General features: G+C 47.0%; 1 protein-coding gene across 1 annotated transcript; it reads right to left on the bottom strand.

The window, feature by feature from the left end:
* Nucleotides 1-612: 612 nt before the first annotated feature.
* LOC119403066 (D-beta-hydroxybutyrate dehydrogenase, mitochondrial) lies at nucleotides 613-18,485 on the bottom strand. The gene is made up of 6 exons (XM_037670016.2): nucleotides 18,382-18,485; nucleotides 18,280-18,332; nucleotides 15,526-15,732; nucleotides 11,983-12,165; nucleotides 6,844-6,976; nucleotides 613-962 (listed from the first exon to the last, which is right to left on the bottom strand). The coding sequence occupies exons 1-6, from the start codon at nucleotides 18,483-18,485 to the stop codon at nucleotides 629-631; spliced, it is 1,014 nt and encodes a 337-aa protein (XP_037525944.2). The 3' UTR covers nucleotides 613-628.
* Between the last annotated feature and the right edge of the window lie 8,628 nt (nucleotides 18,486-27,113).

Raw genomic sequence — 27,113 nt, 5'->3', positions numbered from 1 at the left:
GACAAACAACGATAACTCGATGACGCAAATTATTACGCAAGAGGAGTAGCCGGAGGCATAGCTAGGCACCAAACGCATTTAATAACAAAAAAATAACAGGCATGCGATGTATTGATAACATTAACGTGACATCACAATGTTGGCGTCCCACCATGATAGTGCCCGTGGCTACGTCTGCAACGTGGCTAGCACGTCAGTGCAAGCCATCTATAAAAATGGCGGCACCACGCTCGCGGCACTCTCGCGCGCTTTATATACGTCGAGTCTTTCCCCTTCCTATTCTGAGGAAGTTCTAGGAATTTCCCGTAGCTTTTTCTGGAAGTGGTATAATGATGACAACGGCACTTTCTTTGAATACTTCCTCACCAGGTTATATTACAAACTATTTTAAGAATGGGTTTCGGTGCCACCATATTGGGCTGTAATCTCGCCGTATCGTATCCTTAACAACTAAACGAACAGTGCTACGGCAGACGCAGGCGCATGAAAACGGTTGGGTAGGTGTATTCAACGTTTCACGATCATATTAACTGACGTCGCGGTATGCAAACATAAGAAAGCATTCGTTTAACAGCCCAGAATGGCGGCGCCCACGTGTCTTACCTAATATCGTTTATAATCAACACAATCACTTCATTCTGAACTGAATCTTGCGTACAAGGACAGAGACGAAGTCCGTGACGTCTCTTGGGAATAATGTCATAAAATATACGCAAGGTGTGTCCACTCCCCACGGCGACTTGTAGATGGTATCGGGGAAGGTTTCTCTTACTGCCCGTTCCATGACACTGACGCCTTCTTCGGGATCCTCCCTGATGATTGCCTGGAAGGTTTTGCCGAGGACCTTCACCCAGTCCTCAACGTCCTGGTGTGTGTAGGCGGCGACGGCTTCAGGCTCCTGGTGCCTGAACTCCCGCATCACGATGTCCATTGTAGTACTGCCCGCCTTGAAGATTGGCGTACTGCGTGTCAAGAAAGGAACAGCAAGTGCTTTGAGATTGAGTTGGGTTATTTGCCGCGCAGAGTTGCACAATAAGTGCTTAAGACAGGCAAAATAATCTGCATTAAACAGCTTGAAAAATGACCCGCGTTTCCAGGTTCACTGTGGCAACAAGACGGCAAAAGCGAAAAGCATCTCAACACAGTTTAAACGAGCTATACATGCTATAGATTCACAAGAAAAATTAGCCGCGTATATGTGTGCTTCGCTGCAAATGTCGTCGAAAGACGATAGTCTTGTGCCGGCCGTACTACACGAGTCCTCCTCCCCTATATTGAACCGCCGCTTCTGGCTCATAGCGCCGCATTTTCAGCGCAGCATAAGAAACATTAGGGTCTTTAGAATTACATATCCATGTATTTTCTAGTAAAGGAACACACCACCTAATACTTACGTATTGATGTTGCGCCTCAGATATGCGTAATATTTGCTTTTTCATCGACAATGTTCACAAGTATGAACGGCCGTACCACTTCAAGATGGCTGAGCTTTCAGAAAGTGGTTAAACTTTGGCCGGTTGGCTGAATCGGGTGACAGACAGACAGACAGACAGACAGACAGACAGACAGACAGACAGACAGACAGACAGACAGACAGACAGACAGACAGACAGACAGACAGACAGACAAACACACAAACAAACAAACAAACAAACAAACGGACAGACGGACCAAAATTGCTGCGTTTAAGTTCCCCAAGAAAGACTATCATCTTTAAAAGTTATAGAAAGAGAGAAATATTACTGCTGACATACTTAAAGTATTTTCAAAAGAGAAGTATCAGAAAGTGTGAGCACATATTCACGAGTAATTCTGGAATTGTTTAGTGCAGGGCTCAGCAACCATTCGAGGCGGAGGGCCGAGTTTAATGAAGCCGACCCGGCGGGGGGCCGCACGGCAAATCAGAGGCGGGGGGGGGGGGGGTGTATTTGCAGGCAGAGAAAAAAACCGGCGAATTGACAGTAATGATGAACATAAACTGAAATAGAAGTCATGTTTATTTTCAGCACGCATCTCACATGGATGCAATTTATAAACAAGCAAAAAAAAATTGGGGAGGGGCGAAGCATGTAGGAAAGGGTGTCTCAGCTCCATTAACGGGAATCCTGTGGAGGGGCGAAGAATGCAGTGTGCGCCGGTGTTTTCCACAGCAAAATCACCGCTAATTGGCGATGACAGACAGAAGAGAGATTAGACACAGAGGCCCGCAGTCCGCTTTTAGTTAACGTGCACGCTGCGAATTTTCATAGTTCAAGTACGCACAAGCGAAATCTCCAACCGGCACTACATTGATCCAGTGCCATACGCGGTGGACGGTGAACGGTTGTGCAGTGCGAGCAGTCTGTTTTTTCAATCAAGAAATTCGCTAGAAGATGCTGCATGCGTCGGCGTTGTCTCTCGCGCACCAGGGCGCGTTCTCGTTCCTCGCGAGCTGGTAGTTCAGCGTTCATCGCACAAAGAGCGTTTCCATAGTCAACGCGCGCCGTTTGCTTTCTCTCGCCACACGGCGAGCGCTGAGGCGGTGGCGCCCTCTCTTGCGCTCAAGCAAATGAACCGTCACGACAGGACACGACGATGCACGCCGACACGCAGAGATCCCAAGGTGCTTCGCCCCTACAAATGTTCACCGACAATTACGATAGCCCCCAATGCGAATGCTGAGCGCAGCTTCGTATTGGGGCAACGCGAACTGTGTTTGAAGTTTTGGCTATCCGCTGTTGTACCAATGTAATATTCCTTACATACTACCACAGAAACTGCCAGCGCTCGAGTGATACGCACACCACTCTGTGCATTGCACGCGTCGAGAACCAAGCGATAGCCGGCAGCCCCGATACGACAAGCGAAGCCAGCCGCAGTGCGCGTGCCAGCCCTGCATGCGCACGAGCTCCAGACGAGGAGCCAGCGTGCGTCACGGAGGAAGAAAGCGAGATTAGAGGCCAGTGGCTAGTGATGCAGAACTATCGACGGTACTATCGATACTATCGGTAGCTGAGTCACTATCGAACTATCGATGGTAACAAATACTATCGATAGCGCTATCGATAGTATAAAATCAACAGCACGAACTCATTGCAGGAATAAATTTCGTTCCTCGCTCGCGTGATACATAGTGAAGCCGGAGGAGCAGGCTGAAGGGCAAGAAAGTTGACATGCTTGTGTTCTTCAACAGAGGGCTTTGCTAACATATGATTATAAAGTCAAACTGTTTAGCTCTAGCGGAAATCAAGGCGTTACATGAGGTGGAACTGCGCGGCTTCAAACTTGCATTGTATTTTATGATTCAAAATTAAAAATATATATATGAGGACCTAGGTTTGTTAATTGTAAAGTTCACTGGTTGCTTTTGGATGTGACTTTATTGATGGACATATTCCGCCATTTTCACTGCGGAAATAATTTATTTATTTCGCCAAAACTTGCTCACAGATTATGCGAAGCTGATAGTAGGCTATCGAAAATATTTTGGCAATATGGCCGGCCATCAACAGCATCATTATTCACACCACTATGGATAGTATTGTCACGAGGTTGGAACGGTGAAGAATGCTGCAGGCATACTGGGAAATGCGGAGCTCTTTATGTGGGCGAACTTGTGCCAAGAAAATCAAAACTCAAAATACAAGCGAACACGCTGAGCACTGATAGCGGCGGGAGCAGTCGTCAGCCGTGGAGTAATCTGATCATCGGCGGAACGCGTCGTCCTTTATACATCAGTCATCGAACCGTTCCAGCATTGTCGCTGTTGCTCGCGTAAGCTCTCGAATAAGCTTGACTATTCATGTCCGGCGCGTAATCTTAACAGAATCATCTCAAACAATCGTGAAGCTTCTCAAACATTACGGCGCGGTCTGCTTCACACGTAGCTAACAGTCTTTGTGGTTGAAACCCGAATACATCAAAACAAAGCGATAAACACGTGTGACGGCAACATCGCTAGTATTATTAAAGATGGTACTACCGATTGCACTATCCATAGTTTGGTTGATAGCAGTGCTATCGATAGTTTGTTTACACTATCGATAGTTTCAAAAGCTATCGATGCTGTCGATAGTCAATTTACCGATAGTTCTGCATCACTACCAGTGGCTCGTGATATCGACAGATTCCCCGTTCGCATTCTTTGGTAGTCGTTCGCTCTATCAGTTACGCCGACAACGCCAACGGTGACGCCGCTCAACGCAGGAACGGGCGGCTAACAGCTGCGCTCTTAAGAAAATTGGCCATTATGCCGCCCTGCGAAAGTGAATGTCCAGCGAAGTTGTGTCAAACACCGCACATAATGAGGGAGGGGGGGGGGGTATGTCTTTTTGTTACTCTAGGGTGCTACGCACACCACTCTGTACATTGCAGGCGTCGCGAACCAAGCGAAGGTAGTGATAATCGCTTTGTGGTTGCTTTGGTAGACCGAGATTGGCTCCGCGACCATTTTCAGCGAGACGAATTTGTTCCCTTTGTAGAGCACTGTATTCACGCTATTTTTGTGGTGTTTTTAATTTCCGTGGTCTAACTATGGCAGACTTAGAATGAACTGAATGAGTTGCTAGACGGGTCATTCTTTTACATATGAAAGCGGGAAACATACGCGGGGAGAAGGAAGGGCCGGTTGACGTCATTCGAAGCCATCTTGTGAAGTGCGAAGCAGCTGCAACCTAATCATATACCTTGAACGCGCGGAAGGTTTGTTTCCATTGTTCACAGGCGCCTCATTATCCAGCATGCGGTCTTGATGCTTGTTTTCTGGTTTTCTTTATTGAAACGGATACTGAGCCCTATGCTGCGTGCCTGATTGCAAAGAAAAGATATGCCGTTGGCCTTCAATTGTTAATGGCCCCTAAGCCACCCAGAGGTCGAAATTTAGTTGTGGCGTTGCAGTTGCGCACGAGACTACAACGAACGCGTTCGTTGGCTCGTCTGTCCACCTCTCCGAATGTCCGAGGTGAAAACGCAAGGAGAGCGCGCATCTGCTAGCAGAGGACCACGCGATTGCGAGCGTATGTTGGTGGTTTAGGGGCCTGGCGGGCAGAGCTTTAAAAAAGCTCTTTCAGTGGAACTCCTGGTGCTGAACATTTTCAGCAAACTCGCAAATATCTACATCAGGGTTGTTCACCGACCAACGCAGAATGTCGTGAAGGTGTTCATCGGGTAGTCGGGAGGTGTTAATCGGTTACATAGGGGGAGGGGGTTCTTACGTCGTGCCGGGGGCCACATAATTCTGCCCGCGGGCCGCAGGTTGCGGACCCCTGATTTAGTGCATTGGGCGAGCAATAACTTATTGCCTCCAAACCATAGCTAGTACGATAGAAGTGATTATTTTTCCGGGCACGTTGTTTTCCAGATTTCATTAGTTGCACTGGAGCAAGCGATGCTTCCTACAGCCATGAATGCAGGGGGCACTTGAAAACAAGTTTCTTGTGTGGGCTAGACAGCAAGACATTGAGTGACAGGCGTGAAAAAGCTGACGTACACAGAAAAACTCACTGGGGTGACCATGGTAGTCATCTTATGTTTTCTTTTCAAATTTGTACGGGCATGTCCTTGCACTTACGGTACATAGGACGCAAGACAAAATATAAGCCTTCTCATATTTGTGGTGCTTGCCTTAAAAGAATCACCCTTGACGATAACAATGTGTTCTTTTCTTTTTGATTCTGTAAGTTTTGCAGGCAAACGGGACCGTGTTTTGCGCACATAAAGGCAAAACTCGGTTGTCATAGCCTGCATTCTAGTGACAGAATGGTCAGCCTCTGTATTGACAGCTGAGTAGATTGTCATTTCCTGCCAGAGCAGCCCTATCGAAAGCTGCATTTACTTGGCGACTTGCCACGTTAAATTATTGTTATACGTCTCTGCTCCGAGGATGATTCATCTTAAGGCTTGGTTATATGTGGACAATTAGTGCAAGACACAGTAGCTTTGACTTTACAAAAGCGTCCTCCCAGCGCAATTCCCTCATAATCATATCGTAGTTTTCGGACGTTAAAACCACAACAGTTATGTTTGCAGAGGGTCTACAAGCTCCAGAGGACGTCGACGGCAATAATGAACGTTGTTGCTAATACTAGCACTAAATATTCCGGGTGTATTTAATTAGCCTTGCCGCCTTGCTGACGGACTGAAGTTTGGGATACTTTGTTGCTCGTTGAAAATTGAGAAGTCCAAACAACCTTCTTGAGGCACAACATATATCTATGACTTGAACGCTAACGTTCGCAAACATGCTTGAAAACATTCACGCTTTCTCTTTGATCGCTGACCCACTTTCTATGATTGACGCGTTTAACACGCCGGTGCGTTAATTTTCAAGACTTCTGGCCTGGGTCGTGCCAACATGTGTCAACATGCAGCAGTCTGAAGACATGCTCAGCGCTTGTAAAAATGTGCATGCATTTGCCTAGGACGACCCGAAGTTATTCTTCTCACTTGACTGTATTGACCAGCCCCACCGCCCCCCTCCCCCTTTGCCCCGAAAGCTTTTTGCCCCTCGCATGGTTTTGCAGTGCTTCTGGAAAGGGCGCACCTTTAACCAAGCGACGACATAGTGTGATGACGTCATCACGTGACGTCACGTTGTGTGACGTCGTAGCTGCGTCGCGATGACGTCAGAAAATTCGACGACATGCGACGTATGATGACGTCAGAGCATGACGACATAACGTGATGAGTTTTTTGCTTGCTCGGCTTGACGTCGACGCCTCCGCGGACGCTCACTTTTTGAGACTGATGAGGCGTCCAAGGCTTTCGCCTGAATAAAAGTAAGGTTCGTGAACGGACTACTTAATCAGAGGCTTTCGTGCCGTACACTTGACTGCGAGTTGAGCGCCGTCCTGGCCGCGCACTTACAGGTAAGCCGAAGGCTCCACGGTGACGAAGTCCACACCGCTACCATGGCACTCCACTCGAAGACCATCCATCATGGAGACTACGGCGTGCTTCGACATACAGTAGGGCACGATCATTGGGTTTGTGAAGTGACCTGCGTAAACATAAGAGGTTGGTTGGTCAAACTTTATTAATAGTCCTGAGAGACGCGACTAGCGCGCAGTGGGCTCCTCCCCCGTTGGGACGCGCAGGCTAAGCCGCTGATCCCCGTTGTTGGGGCTTCTGATGGCGGAGCACCACTTGGCTTGGTTGGCTTGACCAGTGCCCAGTAGCGAAGGGCATCGCGAGAGCATGTGCTATAAATTAGCTACCATCCTGCATCGGGGACACGAGCTGCTAGTGCAAGTATCCGGAAAAATTTTGTGAAATAAAGCCAACTTTGGGAAAGAACCCGCCTGTAAGAGCCTAAGTGTCATTGCCTGCGCTCTGTGTCTTTTCCTCTGAAGAGGTGGGTAGACCTTCCTGCCTAGGAAGGTCTATGCTGTGGAATGTCATGTAAGTGGTGGTCTACTCTAGTGCTACGTCGAACCAGATTTTTAAAGTTCTATTTCTTAAAGGCTGTAGTGGTTTCGTGAACTGCAAGAGCCTGAGGATATGATGGCCGACGTTTCGATAGGTGGACCCATCTCCAACAAAAACGTATGATTATCCTTGCCGTGTTCTGAGAGGGTTAGCAAATGACGTCATGCCACGTGGTGTCTCTGTCGGTACTCGTCACAAGTACCGACAGCGAAACCCCGTGACGCCACACCCGCCGCTGTTGTCTAGTGATTATGGTGCTTCACTGCTGACTCGAAGCTCGCGGGATCGAATCACGGCCGCGGCGACCGCACTTCGATGGAGGCGAAATGCCAGAGGCCCGTGTGCTCAGATTTAGGCGCACGTTAAAGAACCACAGGCGGTCGGACTTTCCGGATCCCTTCACTACGGCGTCTCTCATCATCATATCGTGGTTTTGGGACGCAATACCCTAACATTTAGTAAGGCTATAGCGCTAAAGAGCTCGTTTCGCAGAAATTCTGGTGTCGTTGGTTGTGAGCGAAAAATGATCATCTCGTCCGTGATTGAATAATCGAAAAAGATGCAAATAAAATAAAAATCTTCGAATGAGAATCGAACCTAGGTCGTCTGCGTGGCAAGTACGGGTTCTACCAAAGAGCGACGCAAATTTTTGAAACGGAAAACGGCCAATGTTACGTGCACAGTCATTCGCTTCCTCACGGCACGGTTGAGGCATGCACCGAGAACCGAAGCTTGGCTAACAACTGAGATGCCGATGCGCACGGGGCCCGATTAAGCTAGCGTGTTCTACTCTTGACGGCAAAGCTGAAGCGTCGTCCAAATCTTTATTATTAAACAGGGCGTGATGTCAATGGACAATTCTTTCAAAACCAACACGCCAGGGATGATGAGGTTCTTACTCCTCCTCCGAGCACCTGTATAGCGCACTGTATTTCCATCCGTCGGTTCCCACCTGTATGTTGGATTTTCCAAAGGATCTATTCTTTTAGATGCGAAGTATCTTATGGCGGAGTTCAATCTGGTGGTGGTGGTGGTGGTGGTGTGCGGCGTGACCACCCTTACTGCGCATGCGCATACCCTCTCCACTCACCCGCTCCAATTCCCTTCTCCCCTACCCTTCCCACTTCCCCTCTTCTCTCTCCCACCCCCTTTCCACTCTTCCTCTGAAACGCGGGCTAGACATGGCTAAATTCTCTCCTGCGCAACGCCGCGATGAACACTAGCGCATGCGCGTCTCCTGCCCCTCTCTCTCCTCTCCTACGCTGCCCCCCTCTCACACGCCTGCCAACAGCGTTCCCCGCTCGCCCTGTGAGAATTAACGGCCAGGCTAGAGGGAAGACAAGACGCGCGTAGCGTTCCTCTTCGCGTTCCACGACGCGAGGTCGGTAGCATGCCCAAAGAACGCCAACGGAACGCGATCGTGCAAGTGCTCCGGCTTCGCATCGCCTCATGGTCCCCTTTAGCGGGAAATGGTGTAATTTTTTACGTTGTTAGACGCTTGACAGCGCACGACTTAGAGACAGAATTAGGTTAGCCACATATCGACGATTTCACGGGTGCGCTTAGGTGCCGCCATCTTGGACTGCTAACGTTGCTATTTCGTGCCTGCCACAGCTAAATGAACGATTTGTAAGTAGACTCACACGTACGCAAACGGCTGTGCGCATGCTTTTCGCATCAAATGACCTTCATAATTTCACGGCACGTCATACAAAACCCAGGAATCCCTCGCGTAAAAGCAAGTCATGTTGGCGTCCATGAATGTGAAATAAAATCATCTCAAGACTTAATTGGGTGACTTAGAAATTTCGCAAGGATACCAAATCAGACAAAAAGATTTTTCGCATTGCTATTATCAACCGCTATTCGTGGCTGCATATTTCTTGTATTTTCGCGCTTCCGCATCATTTGTTTGAGCAAACCGAACTGTTGCAGTTAGATCGTAGCATTAAAGGGGGGGGGGGGCAAAATCGACTAAAAATGCGATTTTTCACTTTTAATGGCACGATATTCCAGCATTCCCGACAAGTGTTTCCACAAAGTGGCGCCTTCATATGCGCAACGGAAGGCACTTAAAAATGGCACCCAACGCGCCTGACCCCCGTGACTACACCTGCGTACGGCGCGAGTTCTTGTTAGGGCGTTTTAGCGTTTGCTTCATTCTGAATGTAAGGACGCGCAAGTGCCTTTATATGTATAATCATTTACAATGGTAGTACATCAAGCTAGATAAATGATTCATTAGCTCAGTCCTAGGCCGAAGGGGGCCGTGATAGTCAGGGGCGTAGGGGGGGGGGGGTTCAAACCCCCCCCCGAAATTTTTCAGTTTTGCTTGCGTATATAGGCACGCACACATACAAACGCACGCACGAACATACATAAAGTATGGTTGAACCCCCCCGAAAAAAATTTCTGGCTACGCCCCTGGTGATAGTCACCGAGGTTTGGCGCGAAAGTTTGTTTACATCCGCGTTCCCGCCGTTACGATGACCCACGTGTATTTCGTGCGTTCTGGAATTCTTGCCATTTCTGAAGGCTCACAACTGTGAACTGTTTCACAAATGCACTGAGGACGCATGAATGCCCCGGTTTTCACCAAATACGCGCAAGAAGCTAAAATTCTGTGGGAACCAGTACCTCAAAATGCACAATCAACACACCGAGCCGCCTCCGGTGAGTGCGAGTGCCGTCAAGTTTGGAAGGGCTCCGCGAGATTTCTTTTGTAGCGTTAGCTACACTGGCCTAGACGAGCCACTTTCGCGTGGGTCCTCAAGAGCCGTGCTGCGCATGCGCGAGGATCAGTGATGTCACACAGCTGGCGCATCGAAGCCGGCACCTCCCGCGCACTCCGCCGCTAGCGCGCGCGACTCGCGGCCGCCGGTCTGCGCTTTCCAGAGGAGTGACGTCGTAGCCGAGGTAGACGTACTGGCGCCGGCGCGCGCGCAGCTATACGCCTTCGCTGTGCAGTCGCCGTCTGACACTGGGCTGGAGTCGCTTGATAGCGCCTCTGACTGGCGTTTGCCAGTGTGGTTTAGCCATGGAGAAGGAGAGCGCAAATGCTGCTCAACGGCCCAGAAGAGCGGAGAAGCTTAACTCATCGGATCCTGAAGTAGTTGCCTTGCAAAATAAATATACACGTGCCACATAATACGTATACCATGTGTGTGTCATTGGAGCAGCAGTAAGCATGATAATCAAGCTAATACTAGACAATCAGGAAAGCTAAGAACAATCAGCCGAACCTTTGCTAACGCTACGTTATCCTGGCAAGCCACTGCAACATTTTTTTGATGATGCGGACGCAAACTCATCTGGATATCCCATAACAGACATTCCTTGGCGAAGATTATGCAGCAGGAGCACTACAGCTCGACTTGACGGAAACTACAACTTTAAGTGGAGTCCAAAGCACTACTTTTTGTAAGAAAAGGAACATTTTCTCGGTAACCATAGCAGCTGTCAAGTTGAAATTATTGTGACCTGTTTCTGAATAGCTTGTGCCCTTACTGAATCAAAGGAAACGTGTTATTTTTATATGAAAGGTTTTCTTCAAGAAAGAGCCTTAAAACTTTAGTCCCATAAAATGTATTTTTTTAGTAAACAATTCATGGTCACACCTGCAAATAATATTTTGGTTCAGAAGGACACCCCGGGCCCAATTAACAACCACAAGAGTTTCCACATTTTGACATGCAAAATAGTTTTCAAACCTACTCCTTGAGAAATGAAAAAAAGATAATTTGATATCTTATATGTTTAGAATGAATTAGTATTCTATCGTCGGATTCAAAACACGTTTAGTAAATTCTCCAATCAAACACCCTGCAAAATTTGGTAGAGCTTGCTTAAAAAATAACAGAGGTATGAGCTGTAGTAGTTGTACACCTGGCTTTGCTATCGATGTAAGAGACAATATGCAAGTTCCTAATGATCGGCTGTGACAAGGTATGGGCGAACTTTTATGTTATGTGTGGACACTTCGTTTGTGCGGATATTTCTGTGTTGTGCACTTTTCTGTTGAGTGGACACTTTCTTTGCATTGAAAAAGTCGTACTAAGTGCGTGAGTGTTCTTCTGTGTGCCTATTTGAATAGTTTGACGCTTGTTCACTACTTCGCGACGTCAACTGTTATGCAAGAGAAGAGAAGCCGGTGCCATGCATTAGCACTAACTTATCCTTATATACATTTAATTAAAAATGACGCTTGAACGGTGCCATGTAGAAAAATTACACTGGTTTACGCTTGAAAATTACGATTGAAAAGGGAAGAGGCATATGAGTGCGTACGGGGGGAGGAGGGCGGGCAGGGGGCCCGCCACCCCCCCTAGTCACCTAATAAAGGGGGCGCGCAAAGTCTACTTCATACACTGACTTATTAGGGAGGGGGGGGGGGTGTGCGCTGCGAGGAACCTTCGCCCCTACCCTGTAGAGGAACCCTGCGCATGCCTGTGGGAAGAGGGAGTGAATTTCAAAACTTTTCTGCCACATAGAACTGCTGGACATTACTGATTGACACATTGCATCATATTTATAACGGCACATTGTTAGGAGGATGATAGTATGTGGCGCCTTGCCTACCGAAAGGGCTCGCAATGGCTACGACCCTGCCGCTGCTTTTTCTAAGGAGGGGCAGGAACTTCTTGATGACTCGAAGTCCTCCGAAGACGTTGACGTCGAAAACGTTGGCCACGGTTTCCATTGTCAACCACTCCAGGAGGCCGCAGCTTCCGATGCCAGCATTGGTGACCACCGCCCAAAGTACTGCGGACAGGGAGCGTATCGTGTAACAATAAGACGTTATCTTGAGTCTTAGTGCATTAAAAAAAAGGCATAATATAGTTTAAGAAATAGTGACAAATACAAGGATATAAACCTCCCTTCGATTTTTGCACGGTTCATTCACAGTATATTTGTAGAGTTTTGGTTTTGACTTATCAATAATGTAACAGTACTATCCTAGCAGTCGCAGGTGATCAACTTTCAGTTGCCATTGTTACTCTTGCAATCCCTTTATGTTCATTTATTGCAATCAATGAACTTTACATAAGGGTTGAAAAACCATTGATCCCATAATTTAGCACAACCTTCGCGAGTGCTTGGAACAATTTTTATGTGTTTTTTGACATTTTAGTGTCCTATTGTTTTTTCACAGTGTTTTTTATAAAAGGGTAATTTGATCTGTGCGTTTATTCGCTCGTATTTACAATGCGAAAGCAAGCATTTAGTTCATGGCTGTGCGTGGGCTGCATCCGATTCATATACTGTTTAGACTGTTTTTTTTTCTTGCATTGTCTTTATATTTCTTTATCTTGTCACTCTATTGCCCCTCCTGCATGAGTCAACATATTGGCCGGCAGTATAAATAGACAGACGGGTGGAAAAGCTTTATTGATAGTCCCGAGGAACGCGATTATCGCGTATAAATAAAATAAATACATATACTTCATGCAGCTTTCTTACCTGTGAAACGTTTCTTCCCTGCACCAGGAAAGAAAGAAAGAAAGAAAGAAGAAAGAAAGAAAGAAAGAAAGAAAGAAAGAAAGAAATAAAGAAAGAACGACAGAAAGGAAGAATAGAAGAAAGAAAGAAAAAAACGCCAGGCCTGCGCGGAAAGCGCAGCACAGTCACAGCGAAAGCTGGAAGAGCGGCCTCTCTGGAACCTGTTATAAACTTTCTTGTGGCTACTAATACAAGTACACCAGCAACGTACCCACTATGCCACAAATCATAATTTTTGGGAAGTTCGGAAGCACCCACCACGACATTATTCGTCATTCTACGGAGAAGCGAGGTACCATCTGTAAGGCATTATGCGCACTTTGTTGATGCGCCGGCTGATGATGATGAAGAATTACGGCTGAGCCCTTTGTAATCGGTTGGAAGCTTAAAAAACATACTAGTTACGTAATTCGCATTGTGTGACGCCCGGTCGTTATTTAACTCTCCCACCACGCATTATAACATACGTTAACGTGACAAAAAGAGAGAGGGAATTAACTTCATTGAGACCGTGAGGAAACGGATCATGGGAGCCTTATGGGCTTCCTTGGCAACCAATAGAAGTGCACTTGCGAGGAACCCACTACGCTATAAATCATCATAATTTTTGTGAAGTAGGGAAGCAGTCACTATGCCATTTTTCGTCATTCTGCGGAGAACCGTGGTACTTGCTAAACACCTGTAAGGCAATATGTGCACTTTCTTGATGCTGTGGCTGATGACGACGAAGAATTATGGCAGAGCCCTTTGTAATGGGTTGGAAGCATTCAACAACCCACTCGTTGCTCAATTCGCGTTGTGTGACGCGTGGTTGTTATTTTACTCTTCTACCACGCTACATTACACATGTTAGTGTGGTTCCCGACATGAAGCTTCTATAGGGTCTTTTGCAAAGCAGTTTCAAGCACCAGCATAGCTCTGAGGTTGAATACTGGGATCACACGCAGAGGGCTCAGGTTCGAAGCTCGTTCCATCCTAGAAATTTGTTCTTATTTCGTTTTTTTTCTTATTTCGCGCGATAGTGGTTACGGACACCGGCGGCGCCAAAAAACGCCAGGCCTGCGCTGAAACCGCAGCACAGTCACAGCGAAAGCTGGAAGAGCGGCGTTTCTAAAGCACCGTTGTAAGCTCTCTTGGGACTACTAATACAAGTACACTAGCAAGGTACCCACTACGCCATAAATCACAATTTTTGTGAAGTTCGGAAGCACCTACTAAGCCACTATCCGTCATTCTGCGGAGAAGCGAGGCACCAGCTACACGTCTGTAAGCATTATGTGCACTTTGTTGACGCGACGACTGATGACGATGAAGAATTATGGCTCAACCCTTTGTAATGGGTTGGAAGCTTTAAACGGCCCACCAGTTATGTAATTTGCATCAGGTGACGCCCGGTCGCTATTTCATTCTCCCGTCATGATGTATAACATACGCTGACGTGGGAGAGAGAGGTGGGGGGTGGGGCCAAGAACTTTACTGAGACCCCGAGGAAATGGATCATGCGCTTATGGGCTTCCTTGGCAACTAATACAAGTGCACTTGCGAGGAACCCACTATGCTATAAATCATTGTAATTTCTGAGAAGTAGGAAAGCAGGCATTATGCCATTTTTCGTCATTCTACGGAGAGCCGTGGTACCTGCTAAACGCATGTAAGGCATTATGCGCACTTTGTTGATGCTGTGCCTGATGACGATGAAGAATTATGGCGGAGCCCTTTGTAATGGGTTGGAAGCATTCAACAACCTTCTCGTTGCGCAATTCGCATTGTGTGACGCCTGATTACAGAATTCGCGTTGTGCGACGCTTGGTGTTTATTTTACTCTTGTACCACGCTATATTGCATATGGTAATGTGTTTCCTTCCCGACATGAAGCCTGTATAGGACCTTTTTGGAAAGCAGTTTCAAGCACCGGCATGACTCAGAGGTTGAATACTGGGCTCCCACGCAGAGGGCCCAGGTTCGAACCTCCTTCCTTCCTGGACTTTTTTCTTATTTCGTTTTTTTTTTCTTATTTCGAGCGATAGTGGTTACGGACACCGGCGGCGGCGGCGGCGGCGGACAACTACGGCGCCAAAAACGGCCGGTGAAATGATCTCATAACAGCTTTCGCTGTAAAACGGCCCTTGTTGTGATCTCATAACAGCTTTCGCTGTAAAAAAGGAAGAAAGAAAGAGCTGGCGACGCTGCCTCCGGGTTAACAAACGAAATCGCCATGACGTCGCTAGCGCCTCCGTAATTCTTAACTAATAAAAAGGAAATTATGTTAGGAAAATTCAGAGAGTTATCATAAAAATATTCAGACATCTTACCGAACGAACATGGCCAAAGAACGAAAAAAAAAAAAAGAAACCGGCTCAAGTCTATGACGTATTACTCGCATTTAAGCGCTTCGGTACTGGTGCGACATTCGAAAATAAGATGATGAACTTCGTTTTCTCTTCGAAAAACACACAAAAGAAGCGAAATCAACGACAGCGGAGTTCTCGAAGAATGTGAGAAATATTTACTGTTTTACTTTTTCGTCACACATAACCTCTTCATGACGCAAGCAGCGATGAGCTCCGCATGCAAGCGCATGCGTGCAATGATTCTAAATGAAAAAGGCACACGCTGACATACCTCTATTGCCGAGGTGCTCCTTTACCGAGTCGAGGGCGTCATCCACTTGCTCTTGCTTTGTGACGTCAAGTTCCAGGACCTTCACATTGGAGAGGCTCTTGAGTTCTTCAGCGCCGGCACTGTCGATCTTCAAGCATCCGGCAAACACCAAAAAGCGGCAGCGTGAGAGTCGCTTAGCCAAGCGGTTGCCAAATCCGGTGTCACAACCTGCGAACAGCGAACCGCTGAATACGTGGAACGCACAGGACATAGGGATTGAAACGCGACATAATTTTAAGTGCGGAGCATTTTAGCGGCCCGACTTGTCTTCCATCCATGCATCTCATGAGGCGCGATCACGCTCGCAGTTAAGCGCTCAATACAGGCCATAAAAAGGCTATTAATGCTCAAACCCGGGTTAAAATGAACGAACAAGATCTGAAATAACGTTTTAACAGAAATAACAAGAAGTAATCGCAGTTATTAACTAAAAATCGCTAAAAACGTTTTGGAAACATGTGACTGACTCGTAGGCCGCGCAAGAGAGAGTGCCACCGCCTCGCCGAGAGACCGAAAGCCCCATCCTCTTCCCTTCGCCGTCGCTGCATCGCTACATCTGAAGGGGGAAACAACCTGACGCAACTCGCTGCAGACGACGCGTATCTCAACTGCCGTAACAAGCAGAAAGCCAACAAAGCGCAACAAAAAGTAGCGCACATATCGCACATATCGCACAACGAGTTTGCGAATCTCCCTAACAATATTCTACTCGTGCCGGGGAAACCCTACATGCTTACCTCAAACATTGGTGTCATCGATGCTTTGTTAAACGGTGAAGCGGGAGCCCTACGAACGGGAATCGCTGGGTGCCCGTGCTGCGCACTTCCTCTGTTGTCGCAGTAGTGGAGCTGGCATACGTTTATTTAGGAGCTGGCTCGCCAGATTCTTAAGCTGGGGCGAAGTCGACAGCCAGACGAGCGTCAGACAGCTATTTTTAGGGCCACTTTGTCGTGCGCGTCTCGAGGGCAGTTTTCAAATTGAAAGAACTTTAGGAGCGTTGCGTCTGCAAGGGTCGACAATGGAGAATCAGACGCTCTTAGATATTTCTTGTATACACTTCATCAATGTGTAAATAATTGTAAATTGTGTATATACTTCATCAAAATTGTGAAGTAATAAAACATTATGCATATAGGTATATATAACAACGTGTGTCACGTCTTCATATGACGGTAGAGGACTTGTACAGAAGATTCACAGGTTTTCCTGATCTTCTCCGAGCCAGCTCCTCAACCATCATTTACTTCGTGGATATGACGTGATTTTTTTTTTATTACAATGAGTGCTTCGAGCAACTTCTCGTGATAACTGCGTCATGTCGCTTCAAATCTGGCCGCTAAAAATAATGTTGGCTCTGATGTAAGTGATGTAAGCGATGTATGTGCTCTTTGCTATGCCTGTCGTTGCGAGGAGACGCTACAGCACATTTAGTGCGACTGTACTAGATATAATGCTCAGAGATAGTCCCTAGCCTCCGCTTTTGCGCTCCTTGATGATAGACCAATGTCTGTCGAAGCCATTCTTACATGTCATCGATAGAAGACGTCGCATCTGAAGGCGACGAAGGCGTTACTGAGGTTTTTAAAACAAACGGACTTGGACAAGCGGGCTGTGACTGTGATGCCGCGTACCACGCAAGAGTGACGAACTGTGATTGACTGTGTGTGTGCCGTGTTACGTACCGTCTTTCTGTCTCTCTTTCCTCTCCATCTTTCAATCTCCCCTATCCTGTTCAGATGTTTAGGGTAGCAAACCGGTTGTGCTATACTGGTTAACCTCCCTGCCTCTCCTCCTCTACTATTTCTTCTCTCTGTGATGTAAGTGTTCGAGTCAAAATAACGCCCATATGACACGAACTGTAGATGCTAGAAACGGAAGTGCGTACATTACTTAGCCCTAAATTTTCGCTCTTGGACGGGCTTAGGCGGCATGCGTAGACCATGCTAAATGGTAACAGCAAGACAAATTCACTGAATAAAGCGTCAATTTCAGACTTCACATTTTGTTATTACTGCGGTGGGTACGTTGATTATTAGGAGAGAAAGCACTGAAGGCCGAAGTTTCTCTTCGACAATTTTACCCCGGCACGCTTGTACGATGTCATGCATTTCGATGAATATTTTTGTCGCTTTAGGGCCCTTCTGACTATAAACGAAAGCTTTAAAAATATTGTTACGGGGATTATTTATTCGGCAAGCATTGGTCGAGCTAACATTGCACACAGTGCACAGGAACGCAGGTCAAAAGCAGCTCCAGACTCTGCCCCACAGCAGCAACGTCGTCGTCGTCGTCTTCATCCATCCGGTATCAATGCGGCGCCCGTGCCAGAGTGACCTTTCCATACCCGTGACAATATCTTACTCGAGGGTAATAAAGGTTGTGAAACAGTTTGTCAAGTTCCAACGATGGCTCTTTGAGAGTGCACTGCAGTGAATCCTTACCGAGATTAAAAAAAAACACACAGCAATATCAGATGTATTATTGCTGTTAATACAGCTGCTAATTAAGTTCATAATACGAAATAATGACGCCTATGTAAATTATGTTACTTTACTAACATAGCCGCATAACATATGTAACCACCTGTTATGTGGTATCACTCTCACCAGAGCGGTGTTTAGGTAACAAAATACATTAATCCTTAACGAAATAAGGAATGACACGCTCCTATCTCGCTGTCGCCGTACGCGCACAGTCGTTTAACGAAGCACTTACCGGTGATGAGCACAGCTTTTCCGTCTCCGGATATCTTGGAGACAAAAAAAACGCTTCCACACAAATCGTGACAGGTGGTAAGACAGCGTCAGGGCGACCCACGTTGAACCGAGGATTCTTGCCAGTTGTTGCAGCGGCACCAAGTGGTTCCACAAGCGCCAGAACAGAAGCAAGAAAGCCACACATAGAGCCAACGATGTCCGCATGGCCGCTAAGGGAATCTGTTATAACGTTATGTATAAGAAAATGCCACGCGCGCGTAAGCTGCACACAATTATGTATTTCACCGGTGCGATAGCTGTCGTCATGCAGGAGGCAAGCGCGTGCGAACGCATGCACTGTTGCCACTGCTACCTCATGATACGAGCGTACTCAATCGCCACTGCATGCAAGGAGCGCGAGCCACGAAACACGACCGAATCAAAACCTAACGGGAACAACCCGGGCTACACGAACGTGTTTGCGACTGAAGTCTACGAGGAACACGAAGTTTTACGCCGGCGGTGGTGCGGGTTGCGAAGTCTTGTCGATAGGGCTTTCGCGGGGTAGCGAGTAGGAAGGGATTATATATAGAAACACCCGTATTAACCCTCCTCTCTCTTTTTCCGCTCCTCTCCCTCTCCTCGTGTGAGAGTCCCGCCACCGAAAATCAAGGACCATTCAAGCGGTGTCTTATGGTGGAATGCGATGTGTACGGTAGGGGAAAGGAGTTCCGAGGGTAAGTGCCCAGAAATACGAATGAAAGCAAACAAAAAAATGAAAGAAAGAGGTAAATAAGAACTGAGAACAATTGAAACGATTAAGTATGCAACTAAACACACTACGTAGCATAGCACAACATTAGCCACACATTTCCCTTCTTCTTTTAGTACATGTAATTCCCCGTGTTTTTTCAATGTCACTTCCAAAATTCCTGCGAGGCGTGCGTGATCGTGATGCGCAAATAATTTGCATCTTGTTTTAGTCCACAATGTTTGTTATGTAATCAAGGCAGCGGACACAGGGTTCGAACAAGACAGAATAGGAAGACGACGAACGCTGATCGCTGTCACGCTTCGAGTTAGCCTTTGTGATATATAAACCAGTACTTCGTTGTGTGAACTCCTACCTGTAAAACATCCCCGTTTGAGTTATTGTGTTCTGCTCTGACATGTACTCTGGGCCTAAGCAGCATGGAGTGTCATCATGATATTATCTTAAGGGGGTTGAGAGGGAAAGGTCAGAACGCCATATGTATGTATGTATGTATGTATGTATGTATGTATGTATGTATGTATGTATGTATGTATGTATGTATGTATGTATGTATGTATGTATGTATGTATGTATGTATGTATGTATGTATGTATGTATGTATGTATGTATGTATGCATGCATGCATGCATGCATGCATGTATGTATGTATGTATGTATGTATGTATGTATGTATGTATGTATGTATGTATGTATGTATGTATGTATGTATGTATGTATGTATGTATGTATGTATGTATGTATGTATGTATGTATGTATGTCAAGAAAGGTTAAGACAGTCGTGTTAATGAAGAAAAGAACACGACAAAAGTGGTGAAAACCTGGCAGGACCCTTACCAAGGTGAGAAATATTTACTGACGCTCAGGAATTCGTAGGGTAAGCGTCAAGAAATACGAAAGAAAGCAGACACATGCAAAAAAAAAGAAAGAAATAGGAAACACATACGAGAACTGAGAACAATAGAAACGATTAAGTATGCAAACAAATACACTGCAGAGCCGAGTATAGCAGTTTTCCACTCTATTTTTAGTACCTGAATTCCCCGTCTTTCCTCATTGTCACTTTCGAAACTCCTGCGACAAGTGCGTGAGCGTGAGGCGCAAATAATTTGCATATTATTTTACTTCTCAATGTTTGTTATATTGTGTTCAGGTCTATTGTGTTCAGGTCTGACATGCACTGTAGGCCAAAGGAACAAGAAGTGACATCGCGGGTTTAGCCAGGAGTCTATTTCAAGGGGGCAGGATGAGGGGGACGGTCAGAACTCCTGTATGTATGTATGTATGTATGTATGTATGTATGTATGTATGTATGTATGTATGTATGTATGTATGTATGTATGTATGTATGTATGTATGTATGTATGTATGTATGTATGTATGTATGTATGTATGTATGTATGTATGTATGTATGTATGTATGTACGTATGTATGTATGTATGTATGTATGTATGTACGTTTGTGTGTGTCACGAAAGGTTAAGGGCCTCGTACTATATAGTAAAGAAAAGCGGCGTATCTGTCATGGGGAGAAACGAGGCCGTTCGTTCATAGAGAATAAACACACATTGTATCTACAGAACCCGGCGTAATTGGTAAAAACATTGAAGTACACCGACCAAATAGAACAATACCTAGTGACGGTTCGGCACCCACATTCGAGAGCCTTGTTCACAATCTTGTACGTGCACAAGGCTCCCGCGTGCGGGCCGAAACGTCAGTAAGTATTTTTCACATTGGTCGGCGTCCTTCAATGTTTTCACGATCGTTACATCCTGATAAGACGACATTTCGTGAGACTCGACTTCAACACGACAAAATATTACACATGTTATGACAAAGCGCGAAACATGGAAAACACAACACGTGGATAGCGCAGGGACCAGAAAGTGCAACTCGTACAGAGGCGGCATGTCTACCGCAAAAAGAGTTTCATGCTTCCCGAAGCAATGGCACGGACCCTGTAGGGACCAGAAATATTTCGTTTACGGAACATTTTGCGTGGCTCCCACAGCGTTGCACTTGATGTATGAAACGGCACAGGCGTGCGTAGGGTCCTACGTTTAATAGAGGAAGGGGGGTGGGGGGGGGGGGGCTAGTTTCACGTCAGCACACCTCCTTCTTCCCACCCGCTGTTTCTCGAGTTCCCAGTAAGACAATCTTCACAAAGGACGCAAAAAAAAAAAAATGAAGCGATGACGTGCTCCTCGCAGGCTTTGACCCCGGGAATTCGGGCGCGAGAGATAGGAAGTAAAAAGTTATTGGAATGCGACACTAGAGGCCCTCGGCCGACATTATAGTCGGAAACCTGCGTGCCCATAACCCTGCACAGTAAACAGTAACTGAACAGGTCCGAGCGAGTATAGCTATGCGGCAGATTGAAACCGGCAAGTCCACCAAGACAAGCATCACGTTGGTTTTCGTGGTTTTTGTCTTGGTGCGCTCACCGGTCTTAATATCTTACTTTAACAACTAGCTCCGACACAGCCTCAAATTTACTGTGGGGCAGACTTAGAGCTCGCCTTATATAATCAGAAGGGGCGCTATCATTGCCCCTGAGTGCGCCTATGTGAAACAGTATTTAGAGACAGAGGGTTTGATTGACATGGACGTCCTGACGACGTCTCTCCAACACCAGGCTAGGAAGGGAATCCAGATGAGGTGCACACAATCAGTCAGCAGCCTGTAGCGGACTTGAACAGGAAATTCGGCTTGCTGCTGCTTCCGTGACACGAGCTTCTCCCAGCCATGCCTCTCTCGCCCCACCGTCCTCCCACGATTATCCGTCTATTTTTCGAACCGCTGGGAAGGGTGCTGATTCGCTGTGCACCTCTCATGTCGCCACGTGCCGCAGTAGATTAGCAATCGTCGTATTAGACGAGTTTCTGCTGAGCGTGTTCGCGCTACCACTTAGTGCCGTCGTCCACTTTCTTACTACTGTAAAAACCACACAATTAATTTTTGCTAACGGGTTTAACGTCTCGGCCGTGACGCGACCTTCGTCGGATTGAATTGAGAAAAGGAACGTTAACGCAGTCAAAAGCTTGGAGGACGCTTAAGCTACGCCTTCAAGAGCGGAACGCGATGGCGTAAACGGGCCCCGTTTGCATCGCCATCTCGCCATGCTTCGTTTCTCGGCGGGTACCCCAACCGTGCTGCGAGGGAGGGAACTTCTGTGAGCGCGACACTGAGCGTTTTAAACTCTCCAAGAATGTCTGCGGCGTGTACAGTTGCGAAGTGCCCACTGCGCCATAATCCGCATTCATCAGGCGGAAACGTCGCGAGACGTCTTTTGATTTCCGAGGCTTTCTTTCTGGCGATACCGGTTGTTCCGACCCCTACCAGAACCCTACCGAAACGGCACAAGGCAGCAGAGGAAAATGTAAAAGGCGAATTCGTTAATTTGCGAAGTGGCGAAGTACCCACAGAACAAAAGTATGCGCTGAAGAAGCTCAGACGGTCAATGTTTATGCGTACTGCGGCACTACATCGTGCCTCATATTCATATATGTCCAAGTTTCGGTCCATAAAGCTGGGGATTTAATCAAGCAGGAGCTGCCCAGTAATTGGACGACTGATGCAGGATAGGCGCTTTCACTAGGCTTGTAGAAAAAAAAGTGGCGCATTCAAATAACAGGCCGATGAATATCGTTCATTCATGATGGTCTTGTTACGCACTAGTGTTGCTATACAAGAAAAGGAAAGGTCTCTGATGAGGAAATGAACCAGCGACCGGGTGTTAGTACAAACGTTCCAACGAATCATTCGTGACCTCGAGCAGAGATGTAACACGTGCACTGAAAGGAAAAACGAGATGCCACGTGTGATATGCAAGTATTACACCACTTCCACGAGGAGCAACAAAGGCCGGAATATATATAGAAGCTGAGATGGAACTCGTGTCGTTTATACCTCCAATCGAGCGGAAACTCGATACAACGTGCAAACACAAGGTCGTCGTTCACTCGACTGTGACTTTGCAGAAGTGGGGCAACAGCTCAGAAGGAAGGACACCTTTCTTAAGATGTCCTTCCTTACCCCTATATGGCTCCTTTAATATGGCTCACGAGTAAACACCCCTACATATGTCATGAGTAAAAAAAAAAAAAGATCTGGTGCCCGGTGGCGCGAACACGAAAGGTACCAAAGGTCAGGTGGCCCAATCCCCTACGTAATGACACCCGGCCATGTGCAAGAGGCATCAATGGCGGGGCGGGATGGGAGCGGACTTCATGCAGTAACTGTAATTAAAAGTGATAATTAGTGCAAAAGGTGAATAAAACATGAACCAAGGTGATTGAAAGAGAATCAGAGAAGAAGTAGGGTGAACTTAAGGTGAAGAGGGTGTGAATTAAAGTGAATTCGTGAGGGTATGCAAGAGAATCAAGTGTGAATTAAAGACTAATAAAAATAAAGGGCATTCAAGCGAATAAAATGTTAATGTGAATTAAGGTGAATCAATATGTGAATTAACATTAACACCTCGGCGACCAGGTGTCAACTTGCCGATCCAGTGGGGATGTCTATGGCATCGAAAGATGACAATTTACAGGAAGTAACGATACATTCTGTAAATTTTTGCAATCGCTTGTTGCGGGCTCGAAATAGATAACCGGCATTTACCTGATAAAGTATGACTCGTTACAGAGAATTCCATACTAACGCAACACATGGGCCTCATAATGGAAGGATCTCGACTAATGCTGACGAGCTCGGTTTGTTTAAAGCATATTAAACATACAGCAGATTCATGTGCTCTTGCATAAACACAGAATGATTGCTTACGCGAAGCTGTTCTTTTCTACAATTTGTATGAACACTTTCACGCGCGGAAAGACATTTCGTCGGCCACAACAACACGGTTTCGCAAAGCATACCTCATCGACTGCGCTGCTCAGGTTCGCTCGGAAAAGCTCTCGCCGATCGGTTCGCAATCCGCAATCTTCTCCAACCAGCATCGTCTTTTTTCTCAATTTATTTTAATCCCTCCTCATCCCTTCCCTCGTGCACTACTGCTGAGATGTCCTATTTTGATAGAGACAGCTGCCGGGTTCACTTTTTCTCTTCATTTCATGTTATATTTTATATTAAAAACCACTCCCCCAACCCCCAACCCCTGCTCTGTTCGTATCGACACCAGACTAATTTGCATACGCGCCGCAAGTTCTCCGGTCTGCTAGCTGCCGTGCCTTCCTATTTTTCGAAAGCGTCGGGCATGGTCCCTGCAGGGCATATTGGTAAAAACATTAAACGGACTGCATTAGTCTTAACCCAAATTAACCCCAACCAAGAAAAGTCAGTGCCGCCTGCTGCGCGCCACCAGATGCGCTGTTTAACTAGTCTTCGGAACGTGAAGTCAGGGAGGCTGCTTGATTTTTCGAACTGTTGTGTCACTGTGTTCGTGAGCCGTCGTATCATGTTTATAATTCAGCAAAGCATTTGGGTGTACACGAGGGCAGTATATGGGTAATAAAGTATGCTCGCTTCTTAAATCTTTCATATTCGTCTTCCTGTTCTATCGCATACGGCTACTAGAGAGCCGTATAGATGCGAAGAAATATCTTGTGGCTATCAAAAGCAATTGAAAGAGCAGCACCTTAAAAAATATTACGCGATTTCGTGGCATGGAGCATAAATGCGCGGCGTCATTACCGCTTCCGGTAGTGACGTCATTTTTTTATTTTTGCTTAACGTTAGTTGCCTCCGCGATACGTCGATGGGGACGATTTCCACAAGCCGCCACTTCTTGACACGCGGGCTTCTACGGAAGCTTCGCCACCAGTTTTACATATACTTTGTTATTGTCCATTCGTCCGTATTTCGCCGCTTTCTGCGCGCTTTTTCGTCAACTGTGGGCTCGGAATGTTTCCTTTGTTTACCGGCCAGCGTTCCGGCAACGTGGTGGAATAACCGAAGACAGTGCACAGAGACGTGCTTTGCGGCTTGTGTGTTGCATCAACTCCATAAGGACAACTACAGGGCAAGAGCTTTGCTTCCAAGCGAACAAAACGTAAGCATGCTTTTTACGCATTCGCTACCATTCGAGTGGCATCTCACCTTACTGACAGCTACTTAACGTATAAGCACTGTAACACCGCGGTTACAATAGCGTCAACACAGCGTACTGTTGCGAGTAATCTGCTTCAACGCCATTGTCTTCTGCGAGAGAAAAACGACGAAACACGCTTACGATGTATGCAGTCTTTATTCTTCCTTTATTTAAAAATTACCCCGCATTGCCCTTGGGCGTTACAGCAGGGGGGGTTTACAACAGAGATACAAATAAGTCTTCATGTGCACAACATACTTGTTTTTCAGAAACCTTGTTCCAGTCTGCTACACACTTCGGAAAAAAAAAGAATTAGCAAACATGCACGTCCTGGGCCGGAACATGCGCGTCCTGTCGGCCGCTTCAGCCGCCCTCTTTTGCAACAATGTGGCGATACCGACATCGTAATGATACCAAACGTAGTCATTTCGCATGCTAGGTCCTTGTGCTCTAATTTAAGCATGAATGGAAGCTTGTAGCTAGCGCGAGGTAGCAGCTGCGAAGGCTACAGCGACCCGCCACGGTGGTCTAGTGGTTACGGTCCTGGACTGCTCACCCGCAGGTTGCGCGATCGACTGCCGGCCGTGGCGGCCGGGACGCCGATCGTGTTTCCCAACTTCCATCTCCTTCCAATATGGAGCATCGAAAATTGTCCGTGTCTGTACATGACTTCTTTTCTCCACATGCACACGTGAAACATCCTCTCTCGTCGCGGAGCTTAACATAATCTCCAAGGAAACTCGAGACACAAAGGACGTCAACGAGCTGAAAGTGCTCATAACCACTGACCCGGAAAAGAAACTCGGAACGAGATATTTTGTTCATAAAGCGCACGACGTGCCTTCAAGAATAGGCCAATCAGGCATTCCGCCGGAATACTGCGACTGTGAACAGCTGTAGCAAGATGTAATGCTTCATGAATTCCCCAAACTCAACGTTCTGCTCATTCGACACTGTAGGATCGGTTACGCAAGGAACATTCATGCCTCTTATCAGGGACCCTTCGGGAATCGCGAAGAACAGTTCCTCAGGGCCGGTAGGTAGGCGAACCCGTGTCGGACAGGTATGCCGTCCGGCATCATTGTCGTAGGTTTCTTGGAACGGCTGGATTCCTGCGGCATACTCCTGGACGGCGCAGGGCAGCAGTACATGAGAATAGCAGACCCTGTCTCTCCGCCCAGCCGACAGAATGCAGTCTACCGGCGTTGGTACGACAAGCTGTCCTCCAGGGAGCCGTTTGTAGACTGCGTTGAGCTAGCTTAGCAGCGAATAACAGTGGTCGACTCCAAGTTGGCGTAATTCCATGTTCCCTGCGCCACCACTGGGGCGACGCGTCCAGCATCCACGGCCTCTTCCAGCTCTTCCAGGGTTTTCAGATGATTGGCTGGTTTTATCGCCGTGACCAAGGCTGTTCATCTGACGGCGAATGTAGACAGAGAGTGACAATATATTAACCGTCCCGCAAGCGTGAACGGCCCACCGTGTCCAACTACGCTTGTAGTGCCAAGGTTCGGGTGTCGAGGTTGCCAGAAGTGATCCCAACAGAAAGCTTCCCTAGCGGCTCTCTGTAAGAGAGCCTTGCGGGTGTCGGCTGAGTTCAGTGAGGCCAGAACCAGAGCGCACGGGAACACGGAGAGCAGAGTCAAGGCTACACCCCAGGTAGAGTAAGACAGAACGGTAAACATCGAGACGGAACGGGTGCCAGGGCGTAGAAGGTGTCGTAGTGGACGTCCGTGTCGGCGAATGGAAAGACCTCCACGATTATGGGGTCGAGGTTGGCCTGGCTCCGCAAAAGGTCGATCTGTCCACCTATGACGAATGACGTGGTGAGTGAACACTGACGTGGTGAGCATGTATGAGCGAAACATTCTTCTGTGTCAGGAAGAGGCGCAGGTAAACGTTGCGCACCTCGTCACAGATAGACTTCGTTCGCGCTATCTTCTGTCCCGAGTATTCCTTGTTGATAACGAAGTGTAATCAACAAACTACGAGGTCTTCTTCAGTGAAGCAATACTGTCCGGGTCTCCAGAT

This window comes from Rhipicephalus sanguineus, chromosome 8 (genome assembly GCF_013339695.2).
Source record: "Rhipicephalus sanguineus isolate Rsan-2018 chromosome 8, BIME_Rsan_1.4, whole genome shotgun sequence".
NCBI lineage: Eukaryota > Metazoa > Arthropoda > Arachnida > Ixodida > Ixodidae > Rhipicephalus > Rhipicephalus sanguineus.
This window is presented reverse-complemented; position numbering and strand designations above follow the sequence as displayed.